This window comes from Ambystoma mexicanum, chromosome 2p, assembly GCF_040938575.1.
Source record: "Ambystoma mexicanum isolate Mex_15411 chromosome 2p, UKY_AmexF1_1, whole genome shotgun sequence".
Taxonomy (NCBI): Eukaryota; Metazoa; Chordata; class Amphibia; order Caudata; family Ambystomatidae; genus Ambystoma; species Ambystoma mexicanum.
Genome location: NC_090923.1, coordinates 1,456,983,463 through 1,457,001,408, shown reverse-complemented (window position 1 = coordinate 1,457,001,408; position 17,946 = coordinate 1,456,983,463). Strand labels below are relative to the sequence as shown.

General features: G+C 48.3%; 1 protein-coding gene across 1 annotated transcript in view; it reads left to right on the top strand.

The window, feature by feature from the left end:
- ROGDI (rogdi atypical leucine zipper) overlaps positions 1–15,319 on the top strand; it is a 475,356-nt gene extending 460,037 nt beyond the window's left edge. Inside the window, exon 11 of the mRNA XM_069646031.1 lies at positions 14,286–15,319. Coding sequence (XP_069502132.1) covers positions 14,286–14,327 — 42 coding nt within the window. The 3' untranslated portion in view covers positions 14,328–15,319. The remainder of the gene's footprint in view (positions 1–14,285) is intronic.
- The last annotated feature ends 2,627 nt before the right edge of the window (positions 15,320–17,946 follow it).

The following is a 17,946-nucleotide window of genomic DNA, read 5'->3' as shown; positions in this document are numbered from 1 at the left end:
GTTGCTGCTGCGACTCATCAGTCCACTCAGACGGTCCCAGTTCAGGACGATCCTCGTCGCACCTGCGTGGCCGAGGCAGATTTGGTTCCCGGACCTTCTGGACATGTCAGCGTCCCCACCAGTCAAACTGCCGACGGACGCGGATCTTCTCGCCAGGGAAGGAGGCGCCATCCTCCACCACGACCCAGGGTCGCTGAACGTGGACTGCACAAAGAATCTTCGGAAGACATCACAGCTGTTCGTGAACTTTGGACCTGTGAACTAAGGGAAGGCCCTCTCGAAGGCTTCCATTTCCAGATGGCTCTCCGGCTGCATCATGCACTGTCACCGGTTGGCAAACCGACCCTTGGCTGTCTGTCAGAGAGCCCATTCGACCAGAGCGATCGCTGCTACCACAGCGTTCTTGTCTGGCGTGCCCCTGCTGGACATCTGCAGGGCTGCTACGTGGAGGTCTACGCTCTCCTTCACAAGATTCTACTGCATCGACCGGGATTCCAGTGAGGAGTCCAGAGTCGGCCTAGCAGTGCTGCGCAACCTGTACGCTTGAAGGTGAGCCTGGTGAGCAGGTAAGGGATGCTTAATGTTGAGCTGTTGAAATGCTTAATGTTGAGCCTTGCCACCTCCCGTGGTTGTGCATGTGTGTACTGCTATGTATTCTTGTATTCATGAGCATGTGAATCCATGCCAGACCCCATGCTGGAGAAGGAACAAGTTACTTACCTGTAACTGTTGTTCTCCAGCATGGGTCTGGCATGGATTCACATGCGAACCCTCCCTCCTACCCCTCTGCGGCTCTTCTCTTGGTCCTACTGCCACTTTACGTGCTACCAAATCTGAAGATGGCTGCCAGAGAAGGGGCTTATGTAGAGGGCAGTCATTGGCTAGGGGCAGTGTGACCCAGACACCAGTGATTGGTTACTAGTAGAAAGACAGTTCAGAAACAAAACTGAAACTGATTTTTTTCTTTACCGAGGATTCCCAGCCTGACGACGGGGAATATTCATGAGCATGTGAATCCATGCCAGACCCATGCTGGAGAACAACAGTTACAGGTAAGTAACTTGTTCTATCTTGGATTTGTGGGTTTCCGTTGCCTCCTTGTATAGCGTCTTACAAAAATCATAGAAACATGTGTTTATATCCTGTTGTGTCTCACAGATCTCTCCATTCTTAGCTGTGATTGCACGAATCATGCTACGCTCCAATTCGCTTTTGTACAACCAGGCTAGCAAACGTCCCGGTGTCCCCTTCGGCGTGTTGCTTTTCAACTTATTTTCTATAATTGTTTATCTAATCTGTCCTAGTATACTAAGCATTCCTGCTGGAGGGCAACAGCCTCTCGGGCTCTCTCTCTGGTTAGATTCCTCTAACCGTTCATATTGCTGCTTGAACCCAGTTTGCCTTCGCGATTGCAGTCCCCCTTATCACCACCTTAAAGGCGTCCCATAAAGTTCTTGCTGACTCCACACTCCCAGTATTGTATTCAAAATAATCCTGCAACCATCTCTTAAATGTTCATGAAATGCGTCATCCCTCAGAGCCTCACTCATGGGACTCCACGCTGGCATACGTGCCCTCGGGGGGGGGGGGGGAGATTCGCCATGTTGCCACCAGCAGGGCATGATCTGACAACATCCGTGCTTTATATTCTGCCCTATCAAATTCTCCTAAGGTATCTTCTCCTGTAAAGATATAATCCAATCTTGTATGCTGGTCCAGGGTAGCAGTGTAATGCGAATATCCACAGGCTTGTGGGTGTAGACTCCGTCATATATCCCAGAGTTTAAATGCTTGCAACAATGTGCCCAGGGTCTTGGCTGCGTGTGCCGGATGCGTTAATTTGTCATTTGACCTGTCTAATGTAGGGTTGAGTGTGCAATTCAAATCCCCGCCCCATATCAATGTGTCGTACCTGTGGGAACCTATTGGTGATTATAACGTGCGGAAATAAGCCGCTGTCGCTTGGTTAGGTGCATATGTGTTAATAATACAAAATTCTCTGTTCCACTCGACCTCGCAACACCAACATCCTGCCCTCTGCATCTTGGAATGTCTCGAGCATCCTTGGAGGTACCAACGGTGCCACCCATATCACTACACCCCCAGCATAGGCAGAATATGACGAGCCTACTGTTATGCCGCTCCATTTTTTGGCAAGGGCATTCTGTTTCTCCTTTGTAAGGTGCGTTTCTTGTAACAACGCAATGTCCATTTTCTGACGCCTTAAGTATGTCATGACTCTATTGTGCTTAGTGTAACTCGTGAGGCCCCTGATGTTCCAGGATACCATTTTAAGTTCCCCATCACACATGCGTTCTGACGTGCACCCACTATTCAATGTTTAAGTTCAGCATATACAGTGCAGAGTCATAGGCTGCCCCCGTCTAACTACCCCAACTCCCCTTACCCTCCCCAACCCCAATGTTAGCCCAGCTCAAACCTTTGTGTACAGGCCTTCCCACTTCTTGCCTCTGCTCCAGGGTCAGTTCCTGGTGCATGGTGCAATAGGCGGATACGTAAACCGCTAGTATCCGATCAAATAAATGTGGACGCTCCTCTGTGGTGCGTTTTGAAATATGCACCACGCTGTGGGCTCCTGCATTTAACAACTCTTGTGTCTAGAGGTACATAACTGCCGACTTCTGCTGCCTTGTGGTCATCGTAACCCAACTGCGGGTGGCTACTCGCCGCCGCTCGGGCCAGCTTCTGCTCTGGTTGGCAGAGTTTGCGTGTCCTTACATTTGCATGCTTCTTCAAGGTTATCAAAAAAACAGCACGGCCCTTGTGAATCACTGTCAATCTCACCGGATGCAACCTATACTTCATGTTAGCCACTCGTAGTCTCCTCTTGATCGATAAGTAGTTCATCTGTTGCTTTTGCGCTTGTAGGTTATAGTCCGGGTGCGGTGTGCTAGTGGCAGACGCGCATTGGATCGTACCCTCCTTGCGGAAGTATTCCAGGATCTTTTCCCTGTCTCAGTAGTTCAGAATCCGGGCTATTATTGGCCTCGGCGGGGCTCCAGGCGGTGGTTTTCTCATCAGCGCTCTTTATACCATGAAGCCCTGGGTGAAGGCGCCCGGACCAATTTCTTGCTGTACGTATTCCGTCGGGTTTGCCCCCTCTTCTCCTTCCGGCAGCCCAATAATCCTTACGTTGTTGCAGTACACTGACTCCCACTGAGGTGTCTTTAAGGCCACTGGTATTCTCTGCCACCGACTTTTCCAGTGTATCTGTGCGTTCAGCAAGCGCCCTCACATCTTGTCTCAGCATGTTCACATCTATGCTGATAGTGTCTGTTTTAGCTTCAAGAGACTCTTTCAGAGACACTATGGCCACAAGGATCTGTTGGTCTCCTTCCGTAAGTGGCTTCTCCTTTTGAGATGTTGAGGTTGCTGGAGCAGGGCTATCCACTAGCTGCGCAGTTTTGGTACATTCCTCCAAAGCGAGCTGCTTCCCCTTGCTTTTTTGAGGTTCAGACACCATGGTCTGATGCTGTCCTGTTTCCCCGCACCAGTGATTGTGCTGCCCCGGCGTGTTGGTTGTGTCCCTTGTCGGTCTGTTATTATCAGGGGGTTTGCTGTACGCTGCCCTCAGTCTATACCCTTATGCAGCCAGAGAGGTGGTCAGTGTTCGCACTTCTTCATTGCGTAGCCGCCTTGATTTGTACACGGTAGCACCTCTCCATATGTCTTGTTGTATTGCTTATACAGACCTTTCCAGAGCCCTTGTGTCTAGCAACTTTGTTTTAATTCAGACCGAACTGTCAATGTTTGAGGTGATCTCCTGCCCCAGTTCTCAGTGAGCCCCAGTGTAGTCTCTTCCTTGCCTCCCATGGCAAATCTTGCAGTCCTCTGGTTTATACCTGCTGTACTGCCCTTGTTTCTCCTACCGGAACTGACCAACATGGAACAGCATCTGGCTGCAGATTTCGTTCAGGCGGCTCTGGCGGGACCACAGAGGAAACCCTCAGTGCGGAGTCCAGCACCTTTTTGTAGGCCGTGCCAGTTATCCTTGAATGGACCGAAATGGACACCATCATGCAAATATTGTTGTTATTCAGCCCGCACGCGCTGCGCTTATTCTTTTATTAGGCCGTGCAGGGCGGACCACACTGGGAGCTTTTGGTGCACTGACTTGCTCGTTAACTGGGCCACGCTCAGATTCCTAAGGCGGACTGCTGTGGAAACAGTCATATTATTGTGACTATTATGTGGGCTGTGCTCTTTATTCCACAGTGGAAGCAGTTACATGCTTATTGTTATGCAACGTACTTCACAGGTCGTACCGCAGTGGAAGCTGCTTGACAATTCAGGTTAATTTGGCTCCTTGTGACTCATGGAGCCTTCCGCTGCTGCTACGGCTTGTCGGACTTTGTTCGCTTCTTCACTGACGGTCACCCTGGGTTGCCCTCATCACGAGCCAACACCATAATCCTTCAGGATGTTGCTGTTTGTTTCCCAGCCAACTAGATGTCCCAGCGGTGCCCCTGCGTAGGAGTTGCACCTGCCACAGGCGATTGGTGTGGTCTAGTCTTCTGCTAGCCCAGTCATTCAATCGATGCCTTCTGCGGGGCTAAGTACCCGTGAAGCTCTGCCCCCTTGAAATGCGCTCCTGGAGTACCATCCAACGAAGCAAGCAGCATGCATGCAAGTCCTTTGTACGCCGTCGGCTACCGGCCAAGTCAGATCGGAGAAGTTATGTTACTTTGCATTTATATAGCGCCTTATTTACCATTGGTATGGTCTGAAGGTGCTGGTAGGTTGAACCCCCTTGGGAACCGAAGTTCAAGTCAGTAGAGAGAGTAGAGAGAGTCAAAGGTGCGTGTGTGCACCGGATATGTGTGCAGCTGATGTGGCATTTGTGTAATAGCTGCTTCTTAGCGGTAGGTGTGGTATTTGAGAGATCAAGAGTATGTGTTCGTTCTGGCAGGATTTATCCAGAACGATTGTGGCTGCGTTAGGCCTGAGAACGCCTAGCTGGGGGGGGTGTGTAACCAGCAGTGTTTAGAGTGATGGGGAGTAGGAGGCAGATGTTGGTATGAGAACCGCTATACCGAATGGTGTCATAGTATCTCTGTGTTCTAGTTGAATGGTGGTGTAAAGAAGAGAGTAAGCGTGGTGATGTGAAATGGTGGGTTACAAGCTCTTTCAAACGTTCCCTGCAGTCCAAACCGCTCCACACACTCCAGTCCGTTCCACGCACCCCAGTCCGCTCCACACACTTGAAATCGTTCCATGCATTAGAATCTGTTCCATGTACTCCCGTCCATTCCGTGTATTTCTAAGTTGTTTTATGCACTCCATCCACGTATTTCACCCGTACCATCCACATACTTCCCGTACCGTTCACATATTACACCAGTACCTTCTACATACTTCACCCGTTCCATCCACATACGTCGCCCCGTTCCATCCACATACGTCGTGCCCGTTCCATCCACATACGTCGCCCATTCCATCCATATAGTATACTTCACCCGTTCCGTCCGCTCTAGGCACTCGTCCACGTTATGCTCTCTCCCGCTCTACGCACTCACCCGCTCTACACACCCCTAAGCTCTCAGCACCCCTCCGATCTTACGCACTCGTCTGCTCCATACACTCGTCTGCTCTACCCAGATTCATTTGATTTTTCCCATTGCCCCAAAATCTACAGATGATTTAGGCAGCTTTTGATGGGATCTCTTCCATGCAGTGGGGGGCAGTTGGCCAGTGTAGCTCTGTAAAGGCACATTTTAACCAAGTTCAGGGCTCATAGGAACAGTGATCACATTCCAATTTTTATCATCTGCTTCCTCCTCTTACCCTCTCCGGTGGATGAGACCAAGGAGGAAAGATCCTTGATCAAGAGTCAGTGATCATGATATTGGGAATATGTGGCAACCAGAATGCAATTCCCTAGTGACGAAGTACCCAGCCTTACAACCATGCTTTAAGAATCTCTCGTAACAGAGTTGAATAATTGTAACACCTCCGAAGACTTCGACGCTTGGCTTGTGACTTTAGGTATCTCTGCAGAAAAATATAGCCTAGAAGGACAGACCTAAGGACTGTGCGCCTCAGGAATTCGAACAAGCTACCTCCGGAGAATTAAGACATTAAGGCCCTAGTGCTGGACAATCAGAATTTTGTTATCTGTAATGTCCCCAGACCAGCTAAGAATGAACCTAGGGAGACACTCCGCAACAAAGCCCTGGCCTGGCTACGTGCAAGAACGGGGCCAGGCGTAGTGCATTCCTCCGACCTGAAACTCCTGCGCAGAATTGACTTGGCCAACTGGTGTTCCCAAGGGAATAGTGATTGTATCTTGGTAGGATGTGGAGTTAGCACTTTGCCCATGTACTTGAAACCTTGTAAGTACCTGCCTATGGGGTATACAAATCTTGAGCTCATTGTCTGACTTTTGTACCAATGGGACCCTTTAATTTTTATGACTTTAGTATGCCGAGCTGGCGGCTCCAGCTTCCCAACCATGGCAGCGACATACTGCAAAACCCTCCCAGCCCAAATCAGATTGATCGAATCTCATGTAGCCTTCCGTAAGGCACTAAAAACCAGCCTCTTTGTATGACAGCCTTCCATTCTAACCTGTTTGGCGCTCCATGCCCTCTGTCGCCTTCATACCATGTACTGTACTGTAACTAATCAATTGTATCTAACTGGGGCCGCTCACCTGTAACCCTGAAGGAAGCCTACATTCATCTTCTTACAGCGCTTTCTTGCCCAAGGGTTGTAGTGTGCTATACAAATCCAAAATAAAATAAAAATAAATATAGAACTATTTGTAAATGTTTTTCCTTTTATATCTGTTTCCTGTGATGCTGCCTTCTTCCCTTCAATATTCGGTGCATTGTACTGCGACCCCCAGTGACTCGCTGAGGTACGCCGTGCTGCGATGGTCGAAGTACGCCAAGCCCTTTGTTATGCGGCATGCACCATCTTGATCCTCGTTTCACTCACTGGACCTCCGTCTCTCCGACCCTCGAGCTCAGCCAATCGTCCACTTCCAGACATCCAGCATGGTCAGCTGTCTGCTCGGCTTCCTTACTCATACTGGCATCCATTTATGTGCATGAACGCACCGTATTGCTGTTATTGCCCAGGATCATGCCGGATCAGCAGGAGCCTCCCTGAAGCGCTTCCTACTGCATGGCTCCTTAGCCACGCCCAAGGTCACACATGCTTGCTGTAAAATAAAACAAATCTGGTTTCCTATATGCTCCTGTTGATGTTGAACTGGGGGTCGCTTTGATTTCCTTACAAACGCATCGATATTCTGAAACCTGTTGCTTAATATGGACGTTGGTCTAACCCTACGTAAATTGGATTACAAGGGCACCTTATCTGTATTACATTGCTACTATTGCTGATAGTATTTCCTCTTGGTTTCCAATGGAAATTCTGAGTAAAATATTTAACTATGTTTAAAAATGCCACACATTTACCACATGTGTAATGGCCTTGCATTCATCAAACACTCCGCAGTTTTGTAAGAGTGTGGGTGCCTATTTTCATATATTTACACATTTCAGGTTTGTTCTTCCATTAAAACACATGTATAGGTGCATTATAAATGCCCAATCAATAAAGATTGAAGGCAAATGGTGTTATTTCTTTTTGATTCTGTCAATTCTTCTGTCATCTTAATGTTGTGATGCAAACTAGGCAACCTTCTTGCTTCTTATGTCTTTCCTAGACACATGGGCCTTGGTGTATTTATTGCTCTTTTGTGCCCGGCAAATCCCTCTCTTAGGCATTGAGACAGATCTAGTGCATGTCTCTCAATCATGGTATGAAGCGTTTCTCTGACTCTAGAGAAAATAACCATATGGTAAGGCCATCTTAACGCATTGTGGATAAAAACAAGTAAAATGTAATTACGTATTTGTACCTATTGTTTTACATTATAACTTTGGTGATTTTGTTCAAATTATGGCTAAAGTTATTTCGATTTACTATAGCTGTTGCAAATGTGGCACCCATACTTGTCCCTTGTATCTGTTGAAAACATTTCTCTGTACACAGAAAATCTGTTAATGCACCTCGCCCAATTTCATAATTAATCTCCTGTGTACCAAATGTGGAGTTGGGTGAGTGTTTGAGAACATTTCTGTCATGTGGACTACACCCCTTGTGGTTCATCTTTTATATTTGGCCCCCACTTCCATGGTGACTTGAATATTAATGTGGATGTGACCCTATCCATGTCACAGTGCATCCCGGGCGTATGGGGGATGCCGTCAAGGGGGCTGCTCTTGACCCTGTCTAAGTACTGTCTCACCCAGTTATTTTCGAGGGAGTGGGACTTTACTGGGATTCTCCATCCAATTTGGGCCAAGGGACTCGCACTCCATTGCCGTTTGCGAAGATGATCAAAAAGCTCCTTATCCGGCATTGCAAGCAAACACTTACCCGCTTGTGCTTCCACACGTGCATATGGTTCATCAAGACATGGGGTCTCAGTACAATTTTGGCAGTAGCCATGCCGCTATTGGCGGCATGGCTGCCACCAAAATCGGGTCCGGGTTCCCAGAATGGGGAATTACCGGGCCATTCAGAGTTCGGAGGGCCCGGTAATTCCTCCCTCCAGGAACCCGGGCCTGGACCTTCCCCATTCCCATTTCAGCCCCCATAGGGCTGAATGGGAATGGGGGAGGGAGCAAACAACGGGCCGATTATGAGCGGCCCGTTGTTTGCTCCCTCTTCCCCTCGCGGGACCCTGTAAGCACGCCTGGTTTGACCAGGTGTTACTTACCGGGTCCCGAGAGGGGAGCTTGTAATGAGGCAGAACGGGTTTAACGGGTCCGTCTCCTTTAGCGGGTCCCGTTAACCCGTTCCGCCTCACTTGTAATGAGGCCCATGGTGTCCAGAGGTCTTGACTCCTTGACAAAAACCCTCATCACAGCAAGGCAGTATGGCAACCTCAACAAGGGCGAAAGGGGGCGGGGCTACTAGGGGTGTGCGGAGGGCCGTGTACAAGAACGGCTGTGATTGGTCCACTGTACTACCTCCCCCTACAAAACCTGTAATCAATCCTAGCCTGATGAGAAACCGTTCTCTTCTCTGCCGGAGTTTCTTCGAGGCAAAAGACTGGGAGGAGATGTCTATCGTTGGCCCTAAGAAGACTAGCAAGCCTGGCCAGAGAAATCGCCCGTACTACAGATGGTGAAGCCAGGAGCGAAAACTGAAGCAAGTTTCCTAAGCGGACTATATTCTACTGCAGTATCTGTGTGCAATAAAGTTACTTTGTTTTTGTTCAGACAACACTGTCTGGCCTCGTCCTTTCACAAAGTGGTGGCAGATGTGGGATTCCAAGACGCAGTGATGGAGGGAGTCATAAAAACACCTGCTGAGGGTCAGCAGCTCCGGCAAGTACAAACTCATCAGGCACAGGCAGAACGCGAGGCCTTCCAGATCCAGGCCGCTACCCAGGAACAAAAACCAAGAGACTTTAAAACAAATTACTGATGGCACGGTAGCATCCCAGAGGACCCCAGTAGTCCCAACATCAGTGCTCCAGAAATACCTGTCCGGGGAAGACCCTTCACCAATTTCGAGAGGGTCGCCCGGAATGCCCAGTGGCCTGTATGTAGACTGCTGGGGACATTGCATAGCCCCACTCCTGACAAGGGCCATGCAGGGAGCTTAGCAGGCTGCCAACCCCTCAGGGGCACCACCTACGCCGAAATCAAAAGAACCATCCTGCAGCATCTCGGCATGGATGATGAGGCCTACCGGCTCCAGTTGAGAGACACAAAATTACGGCCCGGGGAAACCTCAAGACCCTGTACTACCGGATATAGGACTTTACAGATAAGTGGCTGAATCCTAGTGGCGGCACTATGGCTGAGATAATGGAGAAGGTGCAATTGGAACAATTAATTGAAGCTTTGCCTGGAGCCATGCAACATTGGGTTAGGCAACATCACTGGCTGTCCTTGGCCGAAGCCATTGACATGGCCTCATCCTACCAAAAAGCTGGCTCCGCCAAACCAGTGTAGCTCAGCTGCAGTGTATCCCAAGGCCACAGGACTCCAAGCCCCCTCTTAATGAAGCCAAAACCTAAAATAGTAGAAGGGAGAAATCTACGCTGGGCCAGTGCTCCCAAGCAACCCCAATGATTCGATTGTGGCGAATGGGGACACATTGCCCGCTTTTGTCCCTGAAAACCTGAACCTATGGAGGTTGGAGTGCTACAAACCCAGGAATATAGACGGCGAAGGGGGTCCTACCTGGTAGATGTATCGATTGATGGAAGACGGTCACAGGCTCCTTGACAGCGGCAGCCATCAAACCGCAATCCGGCTGGAAGTAAGTTGGGGGGGCGGGGGGGAAATGCTGTTTCACTAATCCTGATTAAATGCGTGCATGGGGACGTTAAGTCTTATCACTTTAAAGCAGTGAATGCAAAAGTAAACACCAGTTCCGATGCGCGAGTTGCCATAATGCCTTCGCTGATGTCTCCCATCCTATTGGGAATGGATCTTCCTTAGTTTAGCAAGTGTGTCAAGGACCTGGAGTGGTTGGGCAAAGCCCCTTTTTCCGATGTAGAACGGAGTTACCCCAAAATGAGAAAGCCTATAAAGAACCGACATATGGGTACTGAAAAACACAAGAGAAAATCTTGAAAATGTTCTACTAGCCGGGGATATATCTGGGCATAAGCCCGTATTGCTAAGAGTGCCCTACCTGACAAGACCAGCCCATACATACCTCGGGCTCCCATGCAAAGGATGCCTACAATTAAAGAACCCTTCCTTGCAGATCAGTATGAACATCGTAGGACCTCTAGAACCTACCAGCCATGGCTATCAATACCCCCTGGTAGTAGTCGACTATGCAACACGCTACCCAGAAGCCTTCCCTATACGGAGAACCAGCACAACCCATGTATGCAACTTCCTGGTTCTTTTCTTTGCCAGGGTTCGCACACCCAGTGAAATCGTCCCTGATCAGGGACAGGCGGTCATGAAATCAGTATGTGAACAACTGAGGATCAAACAGATCAGAACGTCAGTCTACCATCCCCTGACTGGTGGATTGGTAGAACGATATAATAAAACAGATCTTGAAGAAAGTCAGGTGCAAACTGGGATTGCATATTGCTCGACACACCCCAGTCGTCCACTGGATTTTCGCTGTTCGAGTTACTGTTTGGTTACAAACCCTGAACGCTCCTCAACATCGTCCGGGAAGAGTGGGAGAATCAGGAAGAACAACAGTTAACAGGCTACATTCTGGAGTTAAGGTGCCACCTGACCAAACTTCGATCGTTGGCCCACGATAACCTGAGTCGGGCACAACGAACCCAGGAAGAATACTGCAACTGGCGAAGCCATTTGCGGACCTTTCAGGTTGGTGATAAAGTGCTTGTTTTACTGCCTACCAGCCACAACAAAATTTTAGCCCAATGGGTGGGTCCCTATACTATCACCGCAGTGCTAGGGCCAGTCAACTATATGGTACGTCAACCGGAGAGCCGTGACGGGGAGAACTATCATATAAATCTACTCAAGGAGTCGAAGGAACCAGACCCTGTCCAGTCCATGTATTCCGAGCTGGGAATGGAAGAGGAGCTACCACAAAAAGTGCCGTCTGACCTACGAATCGTCCAGTGGGGATCTTCCCTGAACTCTAAGGAGCGAGAAGAAATCCTAGCAACTCTTACCCCTTTGCTCATGTCTTCTGTAACTTCCCCGGAAGAACCACGTTGGTGGAACATTCAATTGACACCCTTCCAGACCGCATCGTAAGGGTACGTCCTTAGAGAATCCCGGAAGCAAAGAGATGGAACCGAGAAGGAGGTAGGAGAGATGCTGCGTTTGGGCATCATTGATCCCTCGACAAGCCCGTGGTCCTCGCCAATAGTTCTGGTACCCAAACCTGACAGGTCAACCAGATTCTGTATGGACTTAAGACAGTTGAATGCAATATCATTTTACCAGGCATATCCAATGCCACGAATCGACTATCTACTGTAAAGACTGGGACCTGCAGTATACCCAAGTACCATTGATCTTACAAAGGGTAACTGGCAGATCCCGCTGTGTAAATAGGACAAGTACAAAACGGTATTCGCTACCTCATGGGTTGTATCAGTTCAGTCTTTCCCCATGGACTACACGGAGCTCCCGCCACATTTCCATCCCTAATGGATCGCAAACTAATGCCTCACTCAGCTTACAGCTCAGCTTACCTTGGCATTGTTGTTTTCAGTGGGAGCTGGATGGAATATCTGGAACGCCTCAAATGTATTGTCTCCGCTTTGGAGGCGACCGACCTATGCATTAATCTTAAAAAAAATAACGCCATGTGAGCTAGCCAGTCCCGCTATCTTGGTTACTTGGTTGGGGGCGGAGTGATCAGACCACAAATTGACAAGTGGAGGTTATCCTGAAGTTGCCTTTTCCAACCAACAAAAAGTAGTAGAGAGTTCATTGGTTTTGTAGGATATTAATGATGCTTTATTCCTTCCTTTTCAAGTTTGGCCGCACCCGTCACTGATGCCCTCAAGGCATCTCACTCGGGGGTGCTACTCACTGATGTGGCAGCACTTTAAGCCTTCCAGAAATTAAAAACCATCATATCTGCTCTTCCAGTGCTTTGTTGCCCAGACTTTCACAACAGTTCTTTCTACAGACTGATGTCTCTGGCACCGGTTTGGGTGCTGTGCTATCCGAGAACCGATGACGACCTGTACGCCATGGCCTTTGTGAGCCGAAAACTATTGCTGCTTGAATTGCCTTACTCAACGATCGAGAAGGAATGCCTTGTGATCAAGTGGGCTGTAGAGTCTCTGCTGTATTATCTCCTTGGGCGATCCGTCACTATTTTTACTGATCATGCTCCTGTGCAGTGGTGGGCAGTCCAGAAGGATTCCAACCAGCGTGTCTTATGATGGTTCCTCACTCTGCAGCCATTTACATTCGGAACGATTCACAAGCCTGCTGCTTTCCAGCTCGTTGCGGGCTACTAGTCTAGGAGTGTTGATCGGCCCAAACGGCTGGATCCTGTGTGGGGGCGGGAGGGGTTGTGACACTGTCCATGTCATCATGGGCGCACGGTGCAATCCAGGAGTATGGGGGGGATGTCGTCAAGAGGGCCACTCTTGAACCTGTTGAAGTACTGCCTCACCCAGGGATTTTTGAGGGAGTGGGACTTTACCGGGATTCTCCTTCCAATTCGTAGCAAGGGGACTCGCACTCCATTGCTGTTTTCGAAGAGGGCCAAAAGCTCCTTATCCAGCACTGCAGGCAAACACTTGCCTGCTTGTGCTTCCACATGCACATATGGTTCATCAAGACATGGCGTCCGGAGGTCTCGACTCCTCGCCAAAAACCCTCATTACAGCAAGGCAGTATGGCAACCCGTGAAAAGGGTGAAATGGTGCGGAGCTACGAAGGGTGTGCGGAGGGCCATGTACAAGAACGGCTGTGATTGGTCCGCTGTACCACCTCCCCCTACAAAACCCGTAGTCAGTCCTAGCATGATGAGAAACCACCCTCTTCTCTGCAGGAGGTTCTTCGAGGCGAAAAACTGGGAGGAGAAGTCTATCGTTGGGCCTATGAAGACTAGCAAGGCTGGCCAGAGGAATCACCCGTATTACAGATTGCGAAGCCAGGAGCGAGAACCGAGGAGAATTAAGCAAGTTTCCTAAGCGGACTATATTCCACTGCAGTATGTGTGTGCAATAAAGTTACTTTGATTTTGTGCAGACAATGATGTCTGGCTTCGTCCTTCCACAGTGGACAGTAGTCCACCTGTTTCACTACCACTACCATTGCTGTTGTATCCTGTACATATGAGTTACTTTGGGGTCTATTATTTTATGAAGATAATGTGTAGCTGTTGCAGCAGGATGTCCTGGGTGCTTCCAAACTTTCATGTAGCTTGGGCAAAATATATAAGGCATACTTCTTTGGACAGTGTTGATGGAGATAAGCTGGAGGTATAAGAGATGCCACTGGTTAGCTTAGACCTGGGAGCTTTGTGTTTTTCAGGGCGTGGCCAGAGTCATTGTTGATATTGAGGCTATGCTTGCAGAGGGGGGCTACCCACGCTTTACATCCAGGTTGTGAGGCTGGAATAGGACCATGCTCCCCATCTCATTATTGCATTTAACATTTCTATGGACTTTGATTGTTCAATGTTGAAAATTCTAGTAATGTTCTAAGCCACAAAATGTAATGTATTTTATAATTCAACTCTAACGATGATTCCAATGTAAACGTGTCTACAGTAATGGATGGTTGTCTATGGGTCTAACACTGTGCTTTTCATTTTAGATCTCGGTATTCTCCAGTTACTGGAACTACAGGCCTTACTGAGGCTTATATGCATTAATCAGAACGAGCGTCAAGTTCAACACGCCAACTCCTGTGTACTCTTGGCAGACTTTGCAGAAGCATTTCATGTTCAAAGATTGTGAAACGAGAATGTAGCTGTAGAATTGCCTATCTAGCCTGTGTTTGCCGGAGTGGTATCCTCGTTCCAGTGTAGGAGGTGGCATGTGCTCCAGTAGGTATCCCTGTTGTCGCACAGACTTCCAGGCTGAGACTCCGTGTATGGGCTAGCCAAATTGGGCCAATAACTGTGTTGTATTTAATTTATTTGGGATTTTGACCGTTGCATGAAGTTGAAGGGTCCAGTTAAAGGGAATGAGTTTTACATTAATATGTCAGTAACTTTTGAACTTTGCACATTCCATAAAGGAGCATGGTCAAGCTATAGGCAGATAAGCTAATGCCAGGTGCGTTTGGGTTTTAGGAATGGTCTTCCCTTATTCCTTTAATTCTTTCCATTTGTTCCTCCTGCAAACGGAAAGGGTATACGTTTGCTCAACTAGACTTCATAGATTACAAGATTGTACTTATCCATGGATATCTGAACAATTAAGTGTTCAGTCCCTCATTGGCAACAAAAAGGAAACCAACCTTTATTTCAAATGTGTTGCTGCCTTAGCTACAAATGGGACTGTCGCACCACAGTAACAAGAGGGGCTCGTTTTGGTGGGCAATGCCTCCTATAACAGTGCTTCTTTTCTGACCACATCCTGGAGTGCACAGTGTGATCTTTGGGTCATTTAGCATTCATATTTACATGAATGTTCCACTATTGTGTGTTCTTTTGAACACATTATATGCGTGTCCGTTTTTGGCTTTGTTTCTAATCATGCAGAAACACATCTTCCAAATCTCATCCAATGTCTGTCTTCCATTCAGTACCTTCAGAAAAGAGTGCAAATAATTTATGTAGTCTGTGAATTTGTCAGACAGTACGATCAATGTGTGTTTTTGTGAAATAAAGATCATTGAAACCAGTTGTGAGTTTTTGAAAATCCTTCTAAAATTAAATGGGAACATGGGTGGATTGGAAACTTTTTAAAAAATTTTTTTACTGTACCTACATTTTCTCTATAACTTGCTGTTGGGGCATAGTTGCATAGTCACCAGTCTATTTCCTAGGATTATAATCATTTATAATAAAGAAACCATCCCGGTCAGCAATGAATAGTTTTGCTCTCTCCGTCCACGATGAGCAAAGTTCACGTTGCTCAATCTTTCAACGAATTGAGCACTGATTGATGTTGCAAATGCAGAGGTTAGGGAATAGTTTGTGCGCTCCTTTCCTGTAGCAGCATTTGGCACTCTGACCAACAAGAGGAACAGAATCCAAGCTATGTTCTCGATTGGACACCCTAAACGGTAATGTGAATGTAAACTCGCCCAGTGCATTCATTCTCCTGGACATCGCCACTTTAGATGCCAGCAGTCAAAAGGTCATGCTTAAAAGATTAGAATACATTGGATTAAGAGGAACTGGGTTGCACTAGATCCCATCATTTCTCACTGACTGGGTCGAAATGAAACCCACGACTCCCTTCAGGCCATGCTTCTGTAAACTTGTGTGTGACATTCACAATGGGTTAACATCTACCTGACCTTGCTCCTGGAACATACTAATAATTCAGGCCTCACATGCTTCAAACCATCTACAAGTTCTGAAACAAATCTACATTTAGTTCAGTTTCAAGACTTGCCATGAACATGTGGACTCCTGTATAGCGACAGATAGTGAAACTGAAACCCAACCAAAACAGATTCTTATTTGCGTTTCCACCTCACTCATATCCACACCAATTCCCTGCCCTTAAGAAATGGGATCTTGCTCATTGCTTGTGACAATGGTCCAACTCGGAATCTTAATGGAGATCGGCCTCGCACTAGAGCAACATTGTAAATCCATTGTAATAAGCTACTTATTTACCTGACCTTCATGCACAGAACCAGTGTACTTGTCATGCTAGTACTTTTAGGATTCGACTACACTAACGGCCTTCATCTGCCCCTGTGGAATTACCTATTGAACAGGCTACGGAGTCCAACACACAGCCACTAGACTTGTTCTGAGACTGGATGGTGATGAACACCAAAACCCCAGCCCTCCATGCATGCCATTGGCGCTTGAACAATCGAGAATTCACTTCAAAACCCCTATGTACAGTCAATCAAACCTTCCATGGCAAGAGCCCAGAATCCACAAGGAAATTCATTCACTACAAACAATCGAGAAATCTTCAAACCACCAATGCAGCCCTAGCAATGGTGCAAGGCTTCAACCAGTAATGTCAGTGACTTTTTTTTTTTCTCCTTCCTTAAAGAAATTAGCTTCTCCAGCATTGGATCTTTCATGGATTCACATGCTTAGAATATTCCCCGTCGTCAGACTGGGAACCCTCGGTACACATATATATAGTCATTTCCAATAGGAAAAAACTTCTGCCCTATCCCCGTCTGCGTCCTCTACGGGGCCGCCCACGTACGCCCCGTTGGACGTGATGGTATATAAGCCCCGCCCCCGCGGGTCCCTTCAGATTTCAACCGTCTCCAAAGATAGTGGGATCTCCTCGTGTATTTTCTTCAAATACTTATCGAATTGTTTCTAACTCCTGCGAGTTTGTCTGTTTGGTCCACTTCTAACTCCTACGAGTTTTGTTTGTTGGGCTGGCAATAATGTCGGGTAAGCCTCTTTTCCGCCCGTGTGCCACGTGCGGTCTAAAGAAGGTTTATGAAGGGGATGGCCATCTTGACTGCATCTACTGCCTTCACCCCCACCACTCGGCAGACCAATGTGATATTTGCAAGGGGTTTTCCCAAAAAACCCTGAAGGACCGGAATCGGCGACTGGTCTCGTGGCTGAACGACGGCGCTGGAGCGTACCCTCAGTCGGAGGTAGGATCGGTGCGCAGTATCGCCTCAGCGAAAACATCAGAAGCCCCCCGACGCTCACATCCGTCGGAACCTCCGGCCAAAAAATCACGACCTACGGAGAAGGACGTGCCTCGAAGTCATTCCTCTAAGGCCTCATCGAAAGAATCGACGAAGAAATCATCTTCCTCTTCGTCGAAGAAAGATAAGGACAGGCCAAAATCCTCCTCGAGCGATCAGAAAAGATCAGCTACGAGTAGAGAGGCGGATAAACGCAGGGAGAGCTCCGCGAAGGCGGGACCGCCTAAGCCACCTGCAGGCCCTCCGTCGACGACGGCGACGATCCAAGTGCCCACTCCGTCACAGTCCCCCGCCTTTCAAACGGGCTCATCGTCGACGACGATTCCCTCGTCGACGGAGTTCCAGGCCTGGAGGCCAGAAGTGTTCGACATGGGGCTACCCGACACACTGCTGCAAGAACAGGCAGTTTCGATCGCCTCCAAAGAAGACGACGGCTTCAGAATAGTGAGCCCGGAAGACCTGGGGCTACGGCCCAGATTTCCTTCTGGTGCAACCTGCTCTCAAGTTTTCACCCAGCCTCCAAACGCCCAGGCTACTCTCTCCATGGAGGTACTTTCCTCCTTACACTCGCTCTTGAAGTCCCTGGACGAAAGGCTCCCACCTGTTCCGACGACTCCCCTCGTCGACGAGCCCGGACCTTCACACCGCCCGACTAGAT